Source organism: Athene noctua, unplaced genomic scaffold (assembly GCF_965140245.1).
Source record: "Athene noctua unplaced genomic scaffold, bAthNoc1.hap1.1 HAP1_HAP1_scaffold_84, whole genome shotgun sequence".
Classification (NCBI taxonomy): Eukaryota; Metazoa; Chordata; class Aves; order Strigiformes; family Strigidae; genus Athene; species Athene noctua.
This window is the reverse complement of record NW_027437571.1, coordinates 47,499-64,788: the sequence shown is the minus strand read 5'-3', so window position 1 is coordinate 64,788 and position 17,290 is coordinate 47,499. Positions and strand designations below refer to the sequence as shown.

Sequence of the window (17,290 nt, the reverse complement as noted above, 5' to 3'; positions counted from 1 at the left end):
CCCACCTGACCTTTTGGGCACCCCTGATGTGCCTGGGTACCCCTTCAGATGCCCTGCCCAGCCCTTTTGGGTGACCCCATGTTCTTCTGTGCCCCTTTGAATGTCCCCCCAGCCCCCTCTGGGTGACCCCCCCCAGCTCCTCTGTGCCCCTTTGGGTACCCCAGCCCTCTTTGGGTACACCCCCTATCCATGCCCCTCTGGGTGCCCCCCCCAGACCCCCCCCACCATGCGTTTTGAGCCCCCCCTGAGCCTTCTCCCTCCCTGCCACCCCCCAGGCACAGAGGCCCTGGGGTCCGTCACCCCTCATCCCCATCACCATGGGACCAGGCCCTGTCCCCTTCCCAAAAATCCCCGGGGTGTCCTTAAGGGATCCCGGCCAGCACTGGCCCCACGCCCTGAACCTGATGGGCATCCCCAGCTGCCACTGCAATGGAGGAGACGTGAGTGCCCCCGGGGGTTCCCCACACTCCCCCCAGTGCTGGCACCCCCCTAACCCTCCCGTTCCCCCCAGGGAGCCCTCAGTCAAAGCCTACGAAGCAGCCATGGTGCTGGGTGGAGTGGGGGACGCGCTGGGTTACTGGGGGGGCCGCTGGGAATATTGTACCTCGGGCCCCCAGATCCATGCCGAGCTGGCCGAACAGCGGGGGCTGGAGACCATCACCCTTGAGCCCCCCAAGTGGCCCGATGTGGCGATGACACTGTCCTCCACCTCGCGACTGCCGAGGGCCTGGCCACAGGTTTGAGGGGGTGGGGGAGATGACACGATCTCCATTGTACCCCACAAACACTGGGGAGGGTCCCCAGCAGTGTGGTGGTGGTGGTGGTCCCTGTTATACCCTGGGACTGCATGGTAGGGGGCTGTGGTGAGGTGGGGGGTCCCCATTATACCCCTGCGCTGTATGGAGGGGACCCCATTATACCTCTGAGCTGCTTAGGGGGGTTTCTGAGGGGGTTTGGGATCCCTGTTGTACCCCTGGGCTGTATAGGGAAGTCCTGGGGGAGGTGGGGGGGTCCCCATTATACTCCTGGGCTGTATGGGGAGGGTCTCTGATGAGGTTGGGGGGGTCCTTGTTATACCTCTGAGTTGCTTAGGGGGGGTTCTGAGGGCATTCAGGGGTCCCTGTTATAACCCTGGGCTGTATGGGGGGTCCTTGCGGGGAGCTTTTGGGGGTCCCTGACAGGCCCTGGAGGGGGGTTGGGGGCATCCTAGTTCCACACACCCCTCCTTTTAGGGGATCCAGGGAGGCTTCCTATTTCCCCAAAAAAATAATTGGAGGGGTCCCCATTTCCCCTCAGGGGTGGGGTGGAGGTGTCCTATTTTTCCCCCCGGTTTGTAGGAGTTTGTGTTCCCTTCCCATATTGGGTGCTGGAGGGGGCCCATTTCCCCTTCTCAATTTGGTGAGGTGCAGGGGGAGGGGGTTATTCCTTTCTCACCCAATTTGGGGTGCTCAGGAGTGTTCCTATTTCTCCTTGAGTTCTGGGGTGTTCACGGATGTTGTCCCCCTTCCCCTCCTGTATGGGGGAGGGAGGTACATGGGGCCTCACCTTCCTCTCCTATACGGGTGGCCCAAGGGGGGTTCTCACTAGCCTCCCCCTCCCCAGGCCTAGAGGGGGAACCCCTCTTACAGGAGCTGGCTCGCCGGTACGTGGCTGCCATGGGTGACATGGAGGGGCGCAAGCCGGGGCCCACCAGCATCCTGGGTGAGTGGCAGGGGGGACAGTCTGGGGGGGTTCAGGGGGTGCCAGGGGAGGGTCTCACCCCCTCCACACCCCCTACAGGCACCTCGCAGCTGCGGCCGGGGGAGCCCGAGGGCTACCGCATCCCCTTCAACCCCAGCGGCACCGGCTGCGGGGCCGCCATGCGCAGCCTGGCCATCGGCCTCAGGTGGGGACAGGGACAAGGGGGAGGGGGGGGGGGACATGGGGACACACATGGGGACAGGGGGTGGGAGTATCAGAGCTGGGGGGGCATGGAATAGGTGGGGAGGGGAATGAGGGGGTGTCAGAGCTGGAGGGGACAGGGATGGGGACACCAGGCTGTCAGATCTGGGGGGGGCGGGATGGGGACATGAGGGTGTCGGAGCTGGGTAGGGGGGACGGACGGGGGGGACGGACACACACATGAGGGGATGGGGACATGGGGGTGACAGGGACATGGAGGTGTCAGAGGCCGGAATATGGGGACACAGAGGGGGGTTGGGACATGGGGGTGTCAGAGGTGGAGGAATGGGGACATGGAGGGGACAGGGGTGGGGAGATGGGGTGTCAGAGATGGGAGGGGGATGGGGACGTGGGGAGACGGACAAGGGGGGATGGGGACATGGGTGTGGGGCCTGGGGCGGGTGGGGAAATGGGGGTGACAGGGACATGGGGGTGTCAGAGGCAGGGGGATGGGGACACAGAGGTTGATGGGGACACGGGGGTGTCAGAGCTGGAGGGGACAAAGACCAGGGACTGCCGAGATGGTGGTGCTGGAGCCGGGAGGCTGGTGACAGGGGGATGGAGACAAGGATAGCGGAGCCAAGAGTGCCAGGATGGGGATGGAGACAAGGCTGGGGCTACAGGGACAGGGCAGGGGACAAGGGGAGGGACGGGGACAGGGCTGACCCACCACAGGTACCCCCACGCCTGGGAGCTGCCGACGCTGATCCGGGTGAGCATCGAGAGCGGGCGCATGACCCACCACCACCCCACCGGTGGGTGCCAGGCCTGGGGTGCGGGGGGGGACACGGACAGAGGACACCAGAGACCTCCTGAAACCCGTCACCTTTAGGGTACCTTGGGGCGCTGGCAGTGTCCCTCTTTGGGGCGCTGGGGGCTCGGGGGGAGTCCCCAGAGCGGTGGGGGGTTGAGCTGCTGTGGGTCCTGCCCCTCGCGTGGGACTACGTGGAGGGTGCCGGGGTGGCCGTGGAGGACAACGCTGCTGCCTGGCCCTTCTTCGGGGATGCCTGGCACCGGTGAGGGGGTCACTGGGAGCACTGGGAGGGGATCAGGGGGGTCACTGATGCCCGCCAGGCTCTATCCCCGTCCTGGCAACGCCTTGGTCACTGCTGATCCCAGTGCCCACCCTGTGTCCCCATGTCCCCAGTGTCCCTGCCAGTGCTGCCACCCTCAGCCCAGGGCCACCCCCCACTCCCAGTGACCTCAGTGTCCCTGGTGTCCCCACTGCCACCATGCCCCAATTGTCCCCAATGTCTCCACAAGTACCTCGTGCCACGGGGGCTACTGGAGAGCCACAGCCCGGTGCCCCCCGTGTCACTGCTTACCCCACTGTCACTGGTGACACCAATGACCCCAATGTTCCCAGTGACCCGTGTCCCTGGTGACTCCAGCATCTCCATGTCTCCTGTGTCCCCAATATCCCCATGTCCCTGCTGACCTGTGTCCCCAGTGACCCCAATATCCCATGACCCCAGTATCTCCAGTGACTCCAGTGTTCCCAGTGACTCCAGTGTCCCCAATATCCCCAGTGATCCCAGTGTTCCCATGACCCCAGTGTCCCCACTGACCCCAATATCCCCCATGCCCTCAATGACTCCAGTGTCCCCATGACCCGTGTCCCATGTCCCTGCAGGTACCTGGAATCCCGAGGGCTGCTGGAGGGTTGTGGCCCGCCGCAGGTTCCAGCCCTTCTGTCACCGGCCGAGCGGGACGCAGCATACCTGGGCTGGGCACTGGAGGGGTGGCCCAGGCGCAGTGGCCACGATGCGCCCATGGTGGCCCTGGAGGCCCTGCTGGCAGATGCTGGGGGGACCTGTGTGCCATGGGGTGCTGCAAGGCGGGGACAACGACTCGACGGGGACCATCACTGCTGGGTGCTGGGGATTGCGGGGGGGGGCTGGTGTCCATCCCCCCCCGGGCTGCACTGCCGCCTCGAGCACCGTGGGAGGCTGCGGGATGCTGCCCACCGCCTCCATGCGCTGGCCGGGGGAGACGCTGAGCCCCCGCCATGTCCCCGGTGTCACCAGCTGTCCCCCTCCTTCTGGAAAAGGTCCTGTGAGTTCCTAGGGTGGAGCAGAGACATTTGTGGGGTCCTGGAGGGGATTGGGAGGTTCGATGGGGGGCAGAAGGTCCCTTTATGGGGTGCTGGGAGGCTCATGAGGGTCCCTGGGGGTCAACAGGGACCTTCATGGGGTGCAGGGGGGGGAGCTTAAGGGAACTTCATAGGGTCCGGGGGTGCTCAGAAGGTGCCTTGGGAGACCCTGGGGGTCAGCAGGCACCTTAAAGGGGTGCTGGGGGGCTCAGGCAAGCCCCTGGGAGGCCACCGTAGCCACATCCAGGTGGCCTTTTCTCCCTCCACCATCAGAGACCTCCCCGAGGAGCCTCAGTCACACCCCCCCCAGTAAAAAACATGTCTCCCCAAGTCACTCTGTGTCGAGGTTTGTGCTCTGCGCCCCTTGTCCTGTCACTGCCACTGCTGAGGCCCCACCTGGGCGGGACTACCAACACCCAAACCTTCTCCAGGCTGAACAGTTCTTTACTGGGCTCTCTCCCAGTCACTCCATCTCTGGTAGCCCAGGACTTAGACCCAGTGGCCAGCGGGTGGGCTCCTCAGTGCTGAGTGGAGCGGGAGCACAGGACCCTACTGCCGCACCCCTCCGAGCGCCACCCAGGATGGAGACAGATTTCGTCGTCACTTCAGTGGGTGCCACAATCCCAAAGTCCTTTGAAGTAAAAAGTGATGGGCCCCCGGGGTTCACAGCCCCCAGGGTGATGTGTCCGAAGGGTGTTGGGCCTGGCTTTAATTGCCCCAAGGGTGGTGGGTCCCAAGGTTAACCACGGCAAGGGCAATGGGCTCCCCTCACCGCTGGGCCCCCAAGGTTGTCCGAAGGCCTCACACGGTTTATACACTATTCCTAAATGTATCACCTAAGTCCAAAGTCTTCATAAGTTTCCACTCAACCTTTCAGTTCTTGATGCTCATCATTTATTGAAGTTCACTACAACACCCTGTCTCAGTCTAATTATTCTCTTCTGGTTCCAATCCTTGTTGAAACTGATTTCAGGGTCATCTTTCGGGTCATCATCTTCTTCATCTTTCTTCCACTAGTTTTCACCTCGCACAATTCTAAGACTTCAAGACATTCTATTAAAAGCTTCGGTAGAGCAAGCAGTTTCTAGATACTAAATTCTCCTAATCTAGCAAACCCCCCGTGTTCAGTCAATTAACCATCCTTTGTTAAACCTGTCTCTATAGGATCAGCTTGATGGGGTTTTAAACCAGCCTTGGGCTGGGACTATACAAGCAGCAGGCCAAGAATGCTTCTCAGGCCTGTTGAGCAGCATTCCGGTTGCCTTGGTAATATTACAGTATAGCTCAGTCCTGGACACATTTCACTAGGCCTTAAAATCTATTTCAAATATACCAGAGATTATATTTTAAATTCTTCTACAGGTGTGAGGCCAAAGGGCAAGTAAAGGGCAGAAAATCGTGGAGTGCAAAAAGGGGTGGGAGACAGAAAAGGGCTGGGTGGGCAAAAAAGGGTCAGCAGTTCAAAGAGCACATAAAGGCCAGAGAAAAGTGGGGGCCGAAAAGCAGCAGGAGGTCAAAAAGGAAGGCTGGAAGGGAAAAAGAGGCCAGAAAAATGTGGAAGCCAAAAAGGGGTGGGAGACTGAAAAGAGCTGGGAGGCCGGAGGGAAGTAGAGGCCAGAAAAAAGCAGAGGCCAAAAAGGGCTGGAAGGGACGGATTGCAAGTGTGGGCCAGAAAAAACTGGAGGCTGGAGGGCAAATGCAGGCCAGAAAAAAGCAGATGCTGGAAAAGGCTGCAAGGTCTGAGGGGCTAATGCCTCTCGGTTTCAAAAGGGGTGGGAGGACGTGGGGGAAGTAGAGCTGGAGAAATCACTAGAAAAGGAATGAGGAGTCCTGCAGGGACGGGGTGGAGAGAAACAGGGTCAGGGAGCAAGAGGGAGGGAGAGAGAGAATGATGAGTGGAGAGTAGAAAGAAGAGAGAGAGAAACCAAATGTGGGGGGGAGGGAGGGAGGGAGGGAGAGCAAGAGACGGTAAAAAAGGCAGAGGGCTTGAGGGGGTGAGAGAGGGATCGGGACAAAGAGAGGGAGAAAGGAAAGACCGTGATGGGCTGGAGGGTGAAGGGGAAAAGGGCACAGAGCAGGACAGGTTGTCTAATCCTAATAATGGCACAGGGAGCTGGGCACGGGGTTATACTGGGAAACAATGGGACAGGGAGTGGTATGGAGCTCTAGAGGCAAAATGTTCAGGCGAGGCTGGAGGTCAGAGAGAAGAGAAAAGGGACAGGCAGCGAGGCGGTGGTGGAGAAGGAAACCGAGAGACAAGGAGAAGGACGGGAGCGAGGCAGAGATGGGGAGAAAGGACGCCAAGGCAGCGATGGGGAGCAGGCCAGAGGGATCAGGAAAGAGAGGAGGCAGCACAGAGGCATCTAGAAGTGAGGGACAGGGAGCCAGAGAGCAGGAGACGACTGCGGAAGGGAGAGGGACGGGGCACAGGATGCTGGCCTGGCACCAACAGGAGCAACAGAGAGAAGGACAGAGAGGTGGAGCGTTAGAAAAGACGGCGACAGAGACCAAGGCAGAGAGATGAAGCAATCAATAGTCGAGACCAGGAGCAGCACAGAGGGTCTGAGAGAGGGCGAGGTGAACAGGGTGGAGGAGGGGGACAGGGAGATAGAGGAGCAGGGGTGGGGCACGAGCGAGAATATGGGATAGAGGGAGGAAGAGAAGGAGGGAGGGAAATAGGAAGGCAGGGATAGGGAGCGGCACACACAGGCATGGAGAGGGAAAGAACGCCAGGGAACAGGCCAGAGAAGTTGTGGGGGAAAAGAGACTAGTGCCGATCAGGACAAAGAGCTGGAAAAGGGAAAAAACAGTGCTAGGCTGCAGGAGAGAGACAGAGGATGAAAAACAGGAGAGGGAGCAGGACAAGGGCGCCTAGAGAAAAAGAAAAAGGGAGAGCTAGAAAAAGACAAAGAGGGAGCAGAAGAGGAGAGCAGAGGTAAAGGGAAGAAAAAAAAAAAGTCACAGCGTTGGATAGAGGGGAAACAGGGGAGGGCCCAAAAATCACAGGAGAAGCGACAGGGCCCCAAGTGCCCCGAACCACAGCTGTCGCTCCCAGCGCTGCCAGGGACATTTCCCAGTTCAGACCCCTCTTTCTCCTTTTCTCCTCTGTAGCTCCAGTCACCTGGCTGTTCTCCACCTAAAAGAATACACGGTGTCTCTTGGCTCTTATGAGACCAGGCTTCCCACACACGCAGCCTCGCTCGCTCGCACGCTACGCGGCCGGACCGCCCTCGGGGTGACACACACAGCCCCTGGGCGCCTGCTGGGGTCTCTGAGGGGGCTCCTTCCTCACCCGGAGAGGCAGGCTCTCTCGTCTGCAGCGGGAGGCAGCTGCTGCACAGATGGCCTTAATTTTCTCCTTCTTTCCCTTTCTCTGCCCTCTCGGGCTTCAGCCGTGGCAGCTCCTGTCCACTGCCCCCAGCCAGGCAGTGCCCTGCCCGTCCCTTTTCACCCCCGTGCCCTGAGAAGCGCAGGACCAGGCAGAGACACCCGATTTGTGGGAACAGACTCTACCACTGCAACAGTGGGGATGTTGACTCCAGCCGGGGTGCAAGGGGATTTCTCCACAAAGCTCGCACCCCTACCGCACATTTTACCAGAGACTCATCGAGTGTGGATACAGCTAGTCGTTGGGTTCCGCAACACAAACATCCGTGTGCAGGATGAGGGTGGGTTAGTTCTAGAGCCTGGTGCCAGCAGTTGATGTTCTCTTTGCACCTGCCCATCGCCTCCTGGGGGCATCTCCGGGGGGCTTTGGGAGGAAGGCTCTAGTCTTTCTCACCTTGTTTTTCCCCCAGAGCACGTGCAGATTCTCTTGGCCAACTTCTTGAATAACAAGAGGGTTTTTCAGCCGGTTTACTCATTCTGTCTTATCTAAGAGAAGCAATGGAACTTCTCCCGTCTGTACATGGCTATCTTTACTCATTATCAAGAACCAACTAGTTAGAGCACACCTGTTCCCCAAGGACAAAACCATGATATTTTGCTGAACATTGTAGTTCTTGGTAGATTTTCACAGTGAACTGCTTTATTTTGATGAACACAGTCCTGGGTAAAATTCCACAGAACAGTCTGGGCAAGCAGGATTCTTAGCAAGATTCAAAAATACTGTAAGTAAAACTGTAAGTTGCTATAACTAAGTAAATAAGTTGCTAAGCAGCTTGCTATTAGTAAGTAGCTAAGTAAGTCTCAAAACAAGTCATCAGTTCTCTGCATCAGACACAAAGAGAACAGGGGGCAGCAGGGGCTGGGAAGTACAGGAGGCCCCCCCACAAGCTTCCAGCAGTTTGCTGAGGAAGCGGCGGCTGGAGATCTTGATCTTGTCTTCTAAATCCATATGGACGAGCCCGTCCTCCCTGTCGCTGTAGATCAGGATCCCGGTGGCTTCGCGGTCCTACCCCAGGATCATCCAGACCTGAGGGGGGGAGAGTGGGCCTTGAGGGGGCTGGTGGGGGGTCCCAGGGGTGCTGGGAGGGTCCCAGAGGGGCTGTGGGGTGGTCCCAGAGGGGCTGGGGTAGCACCTGAGGGGATCTAGAAGGTCCCCAAAGGAGCACGTGGCGGCGGTGGCTTAGTATAAAGAGGGGGTCTGCGGGGGGGGGCCCTACCTTGTTCTTGGTGGGGGTGACAGGCTCCAGGTGCTCGCTGGAGATGCTCACCACTTTCTCGCTGTCCTTCAGGCAGACGGAGCACATCCCACCCTACAAAAACAGAAAAAGGTGGGGGGGGAAATCAGCATCATCATGTGTGTTACACCCTCCCTGTCCCAAAAGCACCCCCCGAACCGGGGCAGGGGGCTCTCACCGTGACGCTGCGGATGACGCCGATCTGTCCCACCGCCTGACTGTCCGGGTAGGTGTCACGGACCTTCACCTCGATGTCGGTGGTCACCCAGTCGCTGGAGCTCTGCTCGATTCCCGAGCTGGGGATGTGGGGGCTGTTATCCCCCCGGGAGGGGGACCCAGGGGTCATGGAGCTGTTGCCCACAGGGCTTGGGCTGCGGCTGTCCTGAGGAGAGAGACAAGGTGGTGTTGGGGGGTGTAGGGGGGCTACAAGGTGGGTTTGGGGGTTATAGGGAGTTTAGGGGGGCTGCTGGGGGGGCCCTTGGGGATGCAGGATAGGGATGGTGGATGCTCGGGGAGATCCCCCCTGTTTTGCTGATTAAGGATAGCAATTAAACTCAGACACCAGACTGAAAAGAGCAGGCGTATTTCACTGGTGATAGTCAAATTATATAACAGCGTAATACAGAAAACATGCAGTAAGAAAAGGCAGAGTAGTGCAGCTAAAGCAACAAACAGGAGAGCACAGGGTAACGCCTCAGAGCATCCCTGCCCGAGAGAGAGCACAGGGGTTAAGGCAGATCCCTCAGCCCTTGCCCCCGCTGCCAGCCCCCAGCCCCGCGGGCAGCCCCGGTTCCAGCGAGGGTTTGCAGAGCCTGGCCCGGGCAGGGGGAAATCCTACGCGGTGCCTCCGCCCGGAGCTGAGGCCTCCAGAGGCGCTGGGAGCGGGCCCGGCCTTCTAGCCCCAAAATCAGCCCGGCAGGAGAGCCGGCGCCTTTGTTTGGAGCGGGAATATCTGGTTTGGCTCTCACAGGAGATTGCCCCCGAGCCTGGCCAGGGCTCAGGGGAGAAGCTCAGGGGTTTCCCTGCTCATCTCTTGGATCATGCGCAGGGTCTCACGGGTACGGCAGCGGCACGAGCCCGCGGGACGTCTGCCCAGCCCCCGTCCCCACCCGCCACGGCACCGGGCGCTCCCAGCATCAGCGCCAGCCCAGGGCAACGCGCGCGGCCGGTAACTCCACGGTGCCGGGGGCCCCCGGCAGCCGGGAACAGCGTGGCCGCCCCGATGGCAGCGTGGTCGCCGGGAGCGGCGTGGAGCAGAACCTGCCTGGCAGAGCGAACACCTCGTCCCACGCCGAGGTACAGCCGTGGGGGGGCTCCTGGGCGTGGGTGCTCGGGGACACCGGGTGCTCGGGGCCTTTGCGTCCCCCCGGTGCTTTGGGGCCCTGGATGCTCGGGGTCCCTGGTGCCCCCAGATCATGGGTGCTGCGGGTCCCTGGTGCCCCATGTCATGAGTGCCCAGAATCCCGGGGTGCTCCAGGTCCCTGGGTTGCCCGTAAACCCTAGAAAGTCGATCTGCTCTCCTCTCACAGACATTCGAACCTGTGATTTACAAAGAACTAGTTGTGGTAATCATTTTTTATTGTTGGTGGTTGGTTGTTTATCTGGGAGCCTCTGTAACGGTGCCGCTCACCCCCCCCGTTGTTCTCAATGCAGGACGCTCCGGTGACACGGCGCGACCTCAAGCCGCCAAGCGCCATCCCTGTCCCCAAGGATGGGCCCCAGGGGACAGACGGGGACTCCCCCACTGTGCCTGGCACACTCCTCCCGGCACAGAGCCAGGAACACCCACATCCCTGCTGAGCCACCGCAGCAACCCTGGCAAACCCCCTGGCAGAGAAGAGCTGCCCAGAGACCCTCCTCTTCCTCACCTTCAGCCACCCCGACCAGCAACACCCGGCTCCACGCCGGGAGAGAAGAGCGGAGCCAGGGATGCCCCAGGATGTGCTGTGCCACACGCTCTCGGCACCGGTTTTCGCAGTGATCCCCCAGTAAATGGTTTGCCGACAGCCAAGCGTTTCCTCTGACTCTTTGCCGGGGTGGGTTTGGCACCGCCGGGACTCGAGGGGCGCCCGGCTTCCCTCCCGCTGCCGGCACGGCATTCAGCAAAGGCCTGGCGCTCTCCATCGCCGCGGCGCAGAGGGCCCCCTGCCTCGAGAACAGCCCCGCAAACTCCACAAAAACTCGCACTTTTCTCCCCAAACGCGAGCGGGGAGGCTGGATTCGGTGCAGCTGGAACCTGTGGCTCACCAGTGGCCCGTTCCCCGGTGCCTACCGGGAGCCGCAGAGGCTCTGCCCCCGCTCAGAACCGCTGACGTCAGCGCTGCAGCGGGAGCTCCAATCCCGCTCCAAAACCGCCGGCACCTGCTCCTGGATGGAGCTGCGGGGAGCGAGGAGACCGTCACCCAGCGCCCACCGACCCGTCGCCTGCCGGCACGCCACGCTCAGGCCATGATACTCACTACGGCCATGTTGCAGCGGGTCTGGGCATCGGCGATGGCGCCAAGGGGTTTGAGGAAGGCAAACGCGGTGACTCGGCTGTGTCACCAACAACCCACCAGCAAGCGCACCTTGACCCGGCGCCCAGAGACGGCTTTCCGCAGCCAGTTATCGATCGCCGGCCAAAACCTGCCGAGGGAAAAGGGTTCAGGGGCACCGGGGCCAGCAAGTCAGGGCTGGCCTAAGACCCCACACACCTTTGGGGGTGGCAGAATACAGTGGGGGGTAGGGAGCTCAGAACCGCAACGTCCACGAAGGCCTCGGCGGCACCGGCGGAAGGTGGCCAGGCTGGTAGGTGACTGTGGGTGCAGGAATGGGGGGAGGGGGGGGCTGTGGATGCAGGACAGGGATGGGGGATGCTTGAGAGGCCCTGGGGATGCAGCACCGGGGAACCCGGGCGCTTGGGGGTCCCTATATGGACGGATGAGTGTAGTGGGTGCCAGGTCCCATCTCCCCCACCCTCACCCAGAACACCCCCATCCTGACGCCCTGCAAGGAGCTGCCAGCAGCCCCCGGCCCGGTGAGCGCCGCAGCCGGCAGCGCGGCGGCCGTGGACTTTGCCCTTCCCAAGCTCCCCAAGCGGCCGAAGAGCCGCCAAAGCAGCACCAAGCGCCGCAGCCACCGCGGTGCTGCCAGCGGCGGAGCCCCGACGGCCACGCGCAACGCCGTCCCGCTTAACAGTGAAGGAAGCGGCCGCCACCAAAACGCAGGCGATGGAGGAGCCACCAGGGAAAACAGAGCTCGCTGGCGGGGCCGCCGAAGCGCCGGCAGGTACCGACCTGCGGTTACCAGCCGTGGAGGCGGCAGTGCCAAAAGTCACTGTGGGGCTCGGCCTCGCCGGCGCGGCGGCGCTGGCCACCCCTCAAGCCAAGGAGCCGGTGTTCCAGCTGCCCCACTTGGAGGGGGCTGTGCTCTTCCTCCTCATCCTCCTCCAGGCCCGCGGTGTGTCCCAGGGGTCACTCTGTCACCTGTGTAGCAAGGGGACACAGAGAGGGGGGGCGCACACCGGGAGGAGGGGCGTGAGGACACCCAGGGACGCTTCGGGATACTTGGGGATGGTCCAGGGACAGTCCAGAATTGCTGGGGACACTTGGGGACCCCCAGGGAGCTCTGGGCATGGTCAGGGACACCCCGAGAGCCCCAGGGACCTTTAGGGACCCCCAGGGATGTCTGAGGATGCTCAGAGAGCCCCAGAGACACTCGGGGACAGGCAGGGAGTGCTGGCGGGGCCGAGGGTGGCCAGGGACAGCCAGAGGGCCCCGGGAACAGCCCCGGAGGCCTAGAGGTGGCCGAGGATGGCCAGCGACAGCCGGGGAGCTCTGGGAACACCCAGCGCCAGTCAGAGACCGCCGGCGCCTCCCGGGGAGGGCGGGGGACCCCCGAGGACAGACAGGCCCAGGCGCGGGGCGCCCAGAGAAGCCGGGGGACAGGTGGGCACCGCTGGGGACACCCGCGGAGCCCCGTGCCCCCCCTTCCCGCCCGCCCGTCCCCTCAGGCCCAGGTTCAGCCCCCTCGCGGCCCCACCTGCTGCCGCCGCAGCCGCTCCCGCAGCACCGCCTCGGTACCGCTGGCGGCCCGGCCCGGCCCGGCGGGCTCCAAGGGCGCCGCGGAGCTCACAGGCCGCCGCCATCTTCCCGCACCGCGCGCCACAGGGCGCACGCGCGGCCGCCGCAGCCAATCTTCTCCCTCCGCTTCCAGCCAATGAGCGGCGGCGGGGCGGGAGGGGCGTGGACTGAGGGCCGACCACCAATGGCGGCGCGGCCACTGGCCAATGGTGACGGTGGGCAGGCGGGCCCGGCGGCGGCAGAGCCAATGGGAGGAGGCGGCGGAAGCGGAGGCGGGGTGTAAGGGCAGAGCATGAGCGCGGCCGGCGCTGAAGCCGCTTCACTCTCCCCCCGCCCCGCAGTGGGGTCCCGGCTCAGCACCCCCCACCCCCGGGGGTCCCGCTGCAACCCTCTCTCGGCCCCGGGGGGGCATTTAACCGCCCTTTCCCCAGCCCTGGGGGGCGCGGGGCCCTGGTTCATCCCCCCGGCTGCACCCACAGGCCTTTATTGACAACTAAACCTCGTTCCAACCGCCGACACTGAGCAGGGGAAAGGGGTGTGGAGAAAGAGAACGGGGGGACACAAAGAGAGCGGGGGGCAGCAGGGGGTGGGGGGCACAGGGGGCTCCCCTCAATCTTCCATCAGTTTGCCGGAGGCGGAGGCTGAAGATCGTGATATTGTCGTCTAAATCCATGTGGACGATCCCGTCCTCCCCGTCAATGCGGAGCAGGGTCCCGGTGGCTTCACGGTCCTCCCCCAGGGTCACCTTGACCTGAGGGGGGGGGCAGATGGGGGGGAGAGTGGGCCTTGAGGGGGCTGGTGGGGGTCCCAGGGCTGCTGGGAGGGTCCCAGAGCGGTTGTGGGTGTTATAAACTGACTTCTTAAATTTGGCTGAGTCAGAGTTCCCAATTTCTTTATTTAGCAAGCGGCAACAAGCAAAACAGCGCTGGGCGGCCGGGAGTCTCGTACTCCAACAACGGACCGCCCCCCCCAGGGCACTCTGTGTCAATCTTATCAATCATTATACTACAAAGTATTACATAGTCATTATACACATATACATATTCATTACTTGAACCCGCCTACTCCCGCTTCGTATGGTAATTAGCTTATCAGTCCTTTACGCTTGCGCTGAAGTTGTTAAAACTACGGTCAGGGGTCTTCAAATCGTGGGGGGTGGTCTTCTGGGAGGAAGGCCGTAGGTCCTCCTCACAGTGTACGTTTCACCTTTGGCTTGGAATGTGATGATCCTCTGAGTTTGCAGAGTTCTTCTCAGTCTAGGCCCAGTAATCTCTTTGCATAATGAGATTCATGGTCGTGAACACCCTCCTGTTTTAGTCAATTATGTGCCTGCAATTCTCCACATCTTCTGACGTACAGATGCTTCCTCTCTTGTTGTTCCCCCCACGCTTTCCTGTCACTTTTTTTTTTTTTTTTTTACACTATCATGTTAGTTCAATTAAGCATTTGCTGTTAGTATTACACAATATGCAATAGTTCATATTACAGTTCGCTGAATTTGATGAACAGACGGTTTAACACCTATCACAGTGGGGAGGTGCCAGAGGGTCGGGGGTAGCACCTGAGGGGATCTAGAAGGTCCCTAAAGGAGCAGGGGCGGGGGGGGGAGTGGTGGGGGCCCAGTGTAAAGGGGGGGGCTGGGAGGGGGCCCTACCTTGTCGTATGTGGTGGGGGTGACGGGCTCCAGGTGCTCGCTGGAGATGCTCACCACCTTCTCGCTGTCCTTCAGGCAGACGGAGCACATCCCGCCCTACAAAAACAGAAAAAGGTGGGGGGGGAAATCAGCCTCACCATGTGTGTTACCCCCTCCCTGCCCCAAAAACACCCCCCGAACCGGGGCGGGGGGGTCTCACCGTGACGCTGCAGATGACGCCGATCTGTCCCACCGCCTGACTGTCCGGGTAGGTGTCACGGACCTTCACCTCGATGTGGGTGGTCACCCAGTCGCTGGAGCTCTGCTCGATCCCCGAGCCGGAGGTGTGGGGGCTGTTATCCCCCGGGGAGGAGGCCCCAGGCATCATGGAGCTGGGGCTGTGGCTGGCCTGGGGAGAGAGACAAGGTGGTGTTGGGGGGTGTAGGGGGGATACAAGGTGGGTTTGGGGGTTGTAGGGGGGCTACGAGGGGAGTTTGAGGGGGATGCTGACGTGGCCCCTGGGGATGCAGGACAGGGATGGGCGATGCTTGAGGAGATCCCCCCTATTTTGCTGATTAAGGATACCAGTTAAACTCAGACACCAGAGTGAAAAGAGCAGGCGTATTTTACTGGTGATAACCAAGTAAAGTAAGAGTGTAATACAGAAAACGTGCAGTAAGAAAAGGCAGAATAGTGCACTTAAAGCAGCAAACAGGAAAATACAGGGTAATGCATCGAATCATTACTACATGAGAGAGAGAATAGAGATTAGGAAAAATACATCCCCACTTGCATATATTATCATCCCCCATCCCCCTGCGGGCAGCCCCGGTTCCAGCGAGGGTTTGCAGAGCCTGGCCCGGGCAGGGGGAAATCCTACGCGGTGCCTCCGCCCGGAGCTGAGGCCTCCAGAGTCACTGCAACGGGCCCAGCCTTATAGACCAGAGATTGACAGGCCAGAACAGCTGGCACCTTCGTTTTGAGCGGAAAATTTCTGGTTTCATTCTCCTGTTGGATTCCACCCAAAGCCTGGCCAGGGCTCGGGGTGGGGGAAACCAAGGGAGTTTCTAACAAGGCCAAATACCTGGGTTCTTGAACAAGGCTGAGAAAGGAAAGTTGGATGCGTTCTCTCCTCGCTACTGATTATATTTTGTCTAAGCTGCATCTCTCACCAGTGAGTTTACGTACTTTATTAATGACCACGTGCTAAGGTAGCAGCTTCAGCTCGGGGCCTGTTGTTCAGGCTGCAGCATTTCAATACTTCAGCACTTTTTACGTCAGCACAGGCGGGTGGCTATAACTCAGTATAATACCTGTTAGCACAATGGTTATCAGTTATAAAATATACAGGATTCATCTATAGGTCAACTCTGGCTTGGGCTTGTTGTCCCAGCCTTAGCACTTCATTCAGCCCTTGGACCTATAGGTGAATCATGGCTCCCAGACCATTTCTGTGGTCAGTGACATTAGTTTTCGTTCATCAGTTGAGGATCTCCCATCAGGTGTAACTACAAATTGCATTTCCATTACTGCGTGCCTAATCAACTGTATACCGCAAGGAATGAAGCAAGCAATAAACACTAAGCTAGCAACAGCACATAGGAAAAAGAAAAGGACACGTTTGATCCAAGGGCCCCCCGGCAGCCATGAAAATGGATCCAGGTCCCAGCCCTTCCATCTTTGGATCGGTACGTGAGCTAATTTTCTCATCTCTAGAGTTATTTGTTTTACTACCTTTCCATTATCCTTAATTTGCAAACAACATTTGGATTCATTTAATTTCCCACAGACTCCACCTTCTTCTGCCAACAGGTAATCTAAGACCATACGATGCTGAGAGACTGCACTCCTCATTTGAGTGGATTGGTCAGCCAGAAGGTCAAGAGCTGTATCTGTTTGGTTAGTTATTATTTCTAAGACAGCTTGTAACCGAATTATCTGATTCAAATTATAGATGGGTTCTCCGGCACCCGCCACTATTTCGTTGGGATCCCAAGAGGCTGGTCCATAATATTCTATGATTCTTTCAGGTGGCCATTCATCTTGTCCCCATTTTTGCACACTCCCCTTAGTTAGGGAAGTGTCAATGAACCGTTTTTCCCTAACCAAATCTTCATATACTTCGACCCCAAGCCCCTTTCCCTAATCTTGTGATAGTAAAAAGAATAGGGGTCTGATGTATCCCACACAGCATATTCTGACCAATTTGGGAGTATCCTCCGATAAGCAGGTCGGCCACAAATCCAATAATGTCCCTTTAAAGCCCAAGCTCCATTGGCAAAGGGGCCTTCCCAGGTTTCGTCATCAATTGGTGGGTCAAAATATAATGTGTTTCCCGGGCCTAGTGGTCCTCCGACCACAGTTGCTTCACCGTAAGAATCACAACAGGTGCAGCTCCAAGCTCCCACATGGGACTTCCCTTTACAATCGCATCCCCAAGATGTTTTGTTAGCTTTGGACCAGAACTCGCTGAAGTGAGCTCGAGTGCCATTTTGATGTTGCCACTTGCACTGATAATCATGGACAACATGAGTCTTACTTGTAGAGTTATCTCTGGGACAGCTTAAAAATAGATGGTCAAAATAGCCATCCCATCCTACTGCTTTACAACCTTCAAAAGCTTGCTTGTAATTGTGGTAGGAACACCTTGCCCAACTACCATTAGTAAGTTTAACATGTGTTTGATTCCATCTGCCCCGATATTTGAAACAATCATAGGGAGGACAATTAGGAGTCCAACAATCAAAACCTGGAGACAAGGTCCATTCACGAACACTTTTCCCCATCTGAACCCCGTGTTCTCTTGTCCGATTGAGACAGTAAAGACCCTTTCCAGGAAAGTGCAATCGCCAAGGGTCGCTGTCGTCAGTCCAAAATCCCGTTGTCTCATTTACATCACTTCGTGTGCTGATCCCCCATTTAGGTGACACCGGCTGGGCTG

General features: G+C 59.3%; 1 protein-coding gene, 1 long non-coding RNA gene and 1 pseudogene across 3 annotated transcripts; 2 read left to right on the top strand and 1 right to left on the bottom strand.

The window, feature by feature from the left end:
• The first annotated feature begins 429 nt into the window (after positions 1-429).
• LOC141955034 (ADP-ribosylhydrolase ARH1-like) lies at positions 430-7,173 on the top strand (annotated as a pseudogene).
• A 736-nt stretch (positions 7,174-7,909) lies between these two features.
• Positions 7,910-14,460, bottom strand: LOC141955045 (uncharacterized). The gene is made up of 8 exons (XM_074895105.1): positions 14,371-14,460; positions 13,346-13,467; positions 11,211-11,280; positions 10,524-10,923; positions 9,920-10,194; positions 8,834-9,037; positions 8,638-8,730; positions 7,910-8,447 (listed from the first exon to the last, which is right to left on the bottom strand). The coding sequence occupies exons 1-8, from the start codon at positions 14,458-14,460 to the stop codon at positions 8,427-8,429; spliced, it is 1,275 nt and encodes a 424-aa protein (XP_074751206.1). The 3' UTR covers positions 7,910-8,426.
• Positions 14,461-14,502: 42 nt separating this feature from the next.
• LOC141955044 (uncharacterized) lies at positions 14,503-16,238 on the top strand. Of its 2 annotated transcripts, none has more exons than XR_012632330.1 (3): positions 14,503-14,617; positions 15,834-16,037; positions 16,139-16,238. It is a non-coding gene; the product is annotated as an uncharacterized LOC141955044 (long non-coding RNA). The 2 variants fall into 2 exon arrangements; XR_012632329.1 differs by having other exon boundaries at positions 16,162-16,234.
• Positions 16,239-17,290: the final 1,052 nt, after the last annotated feature.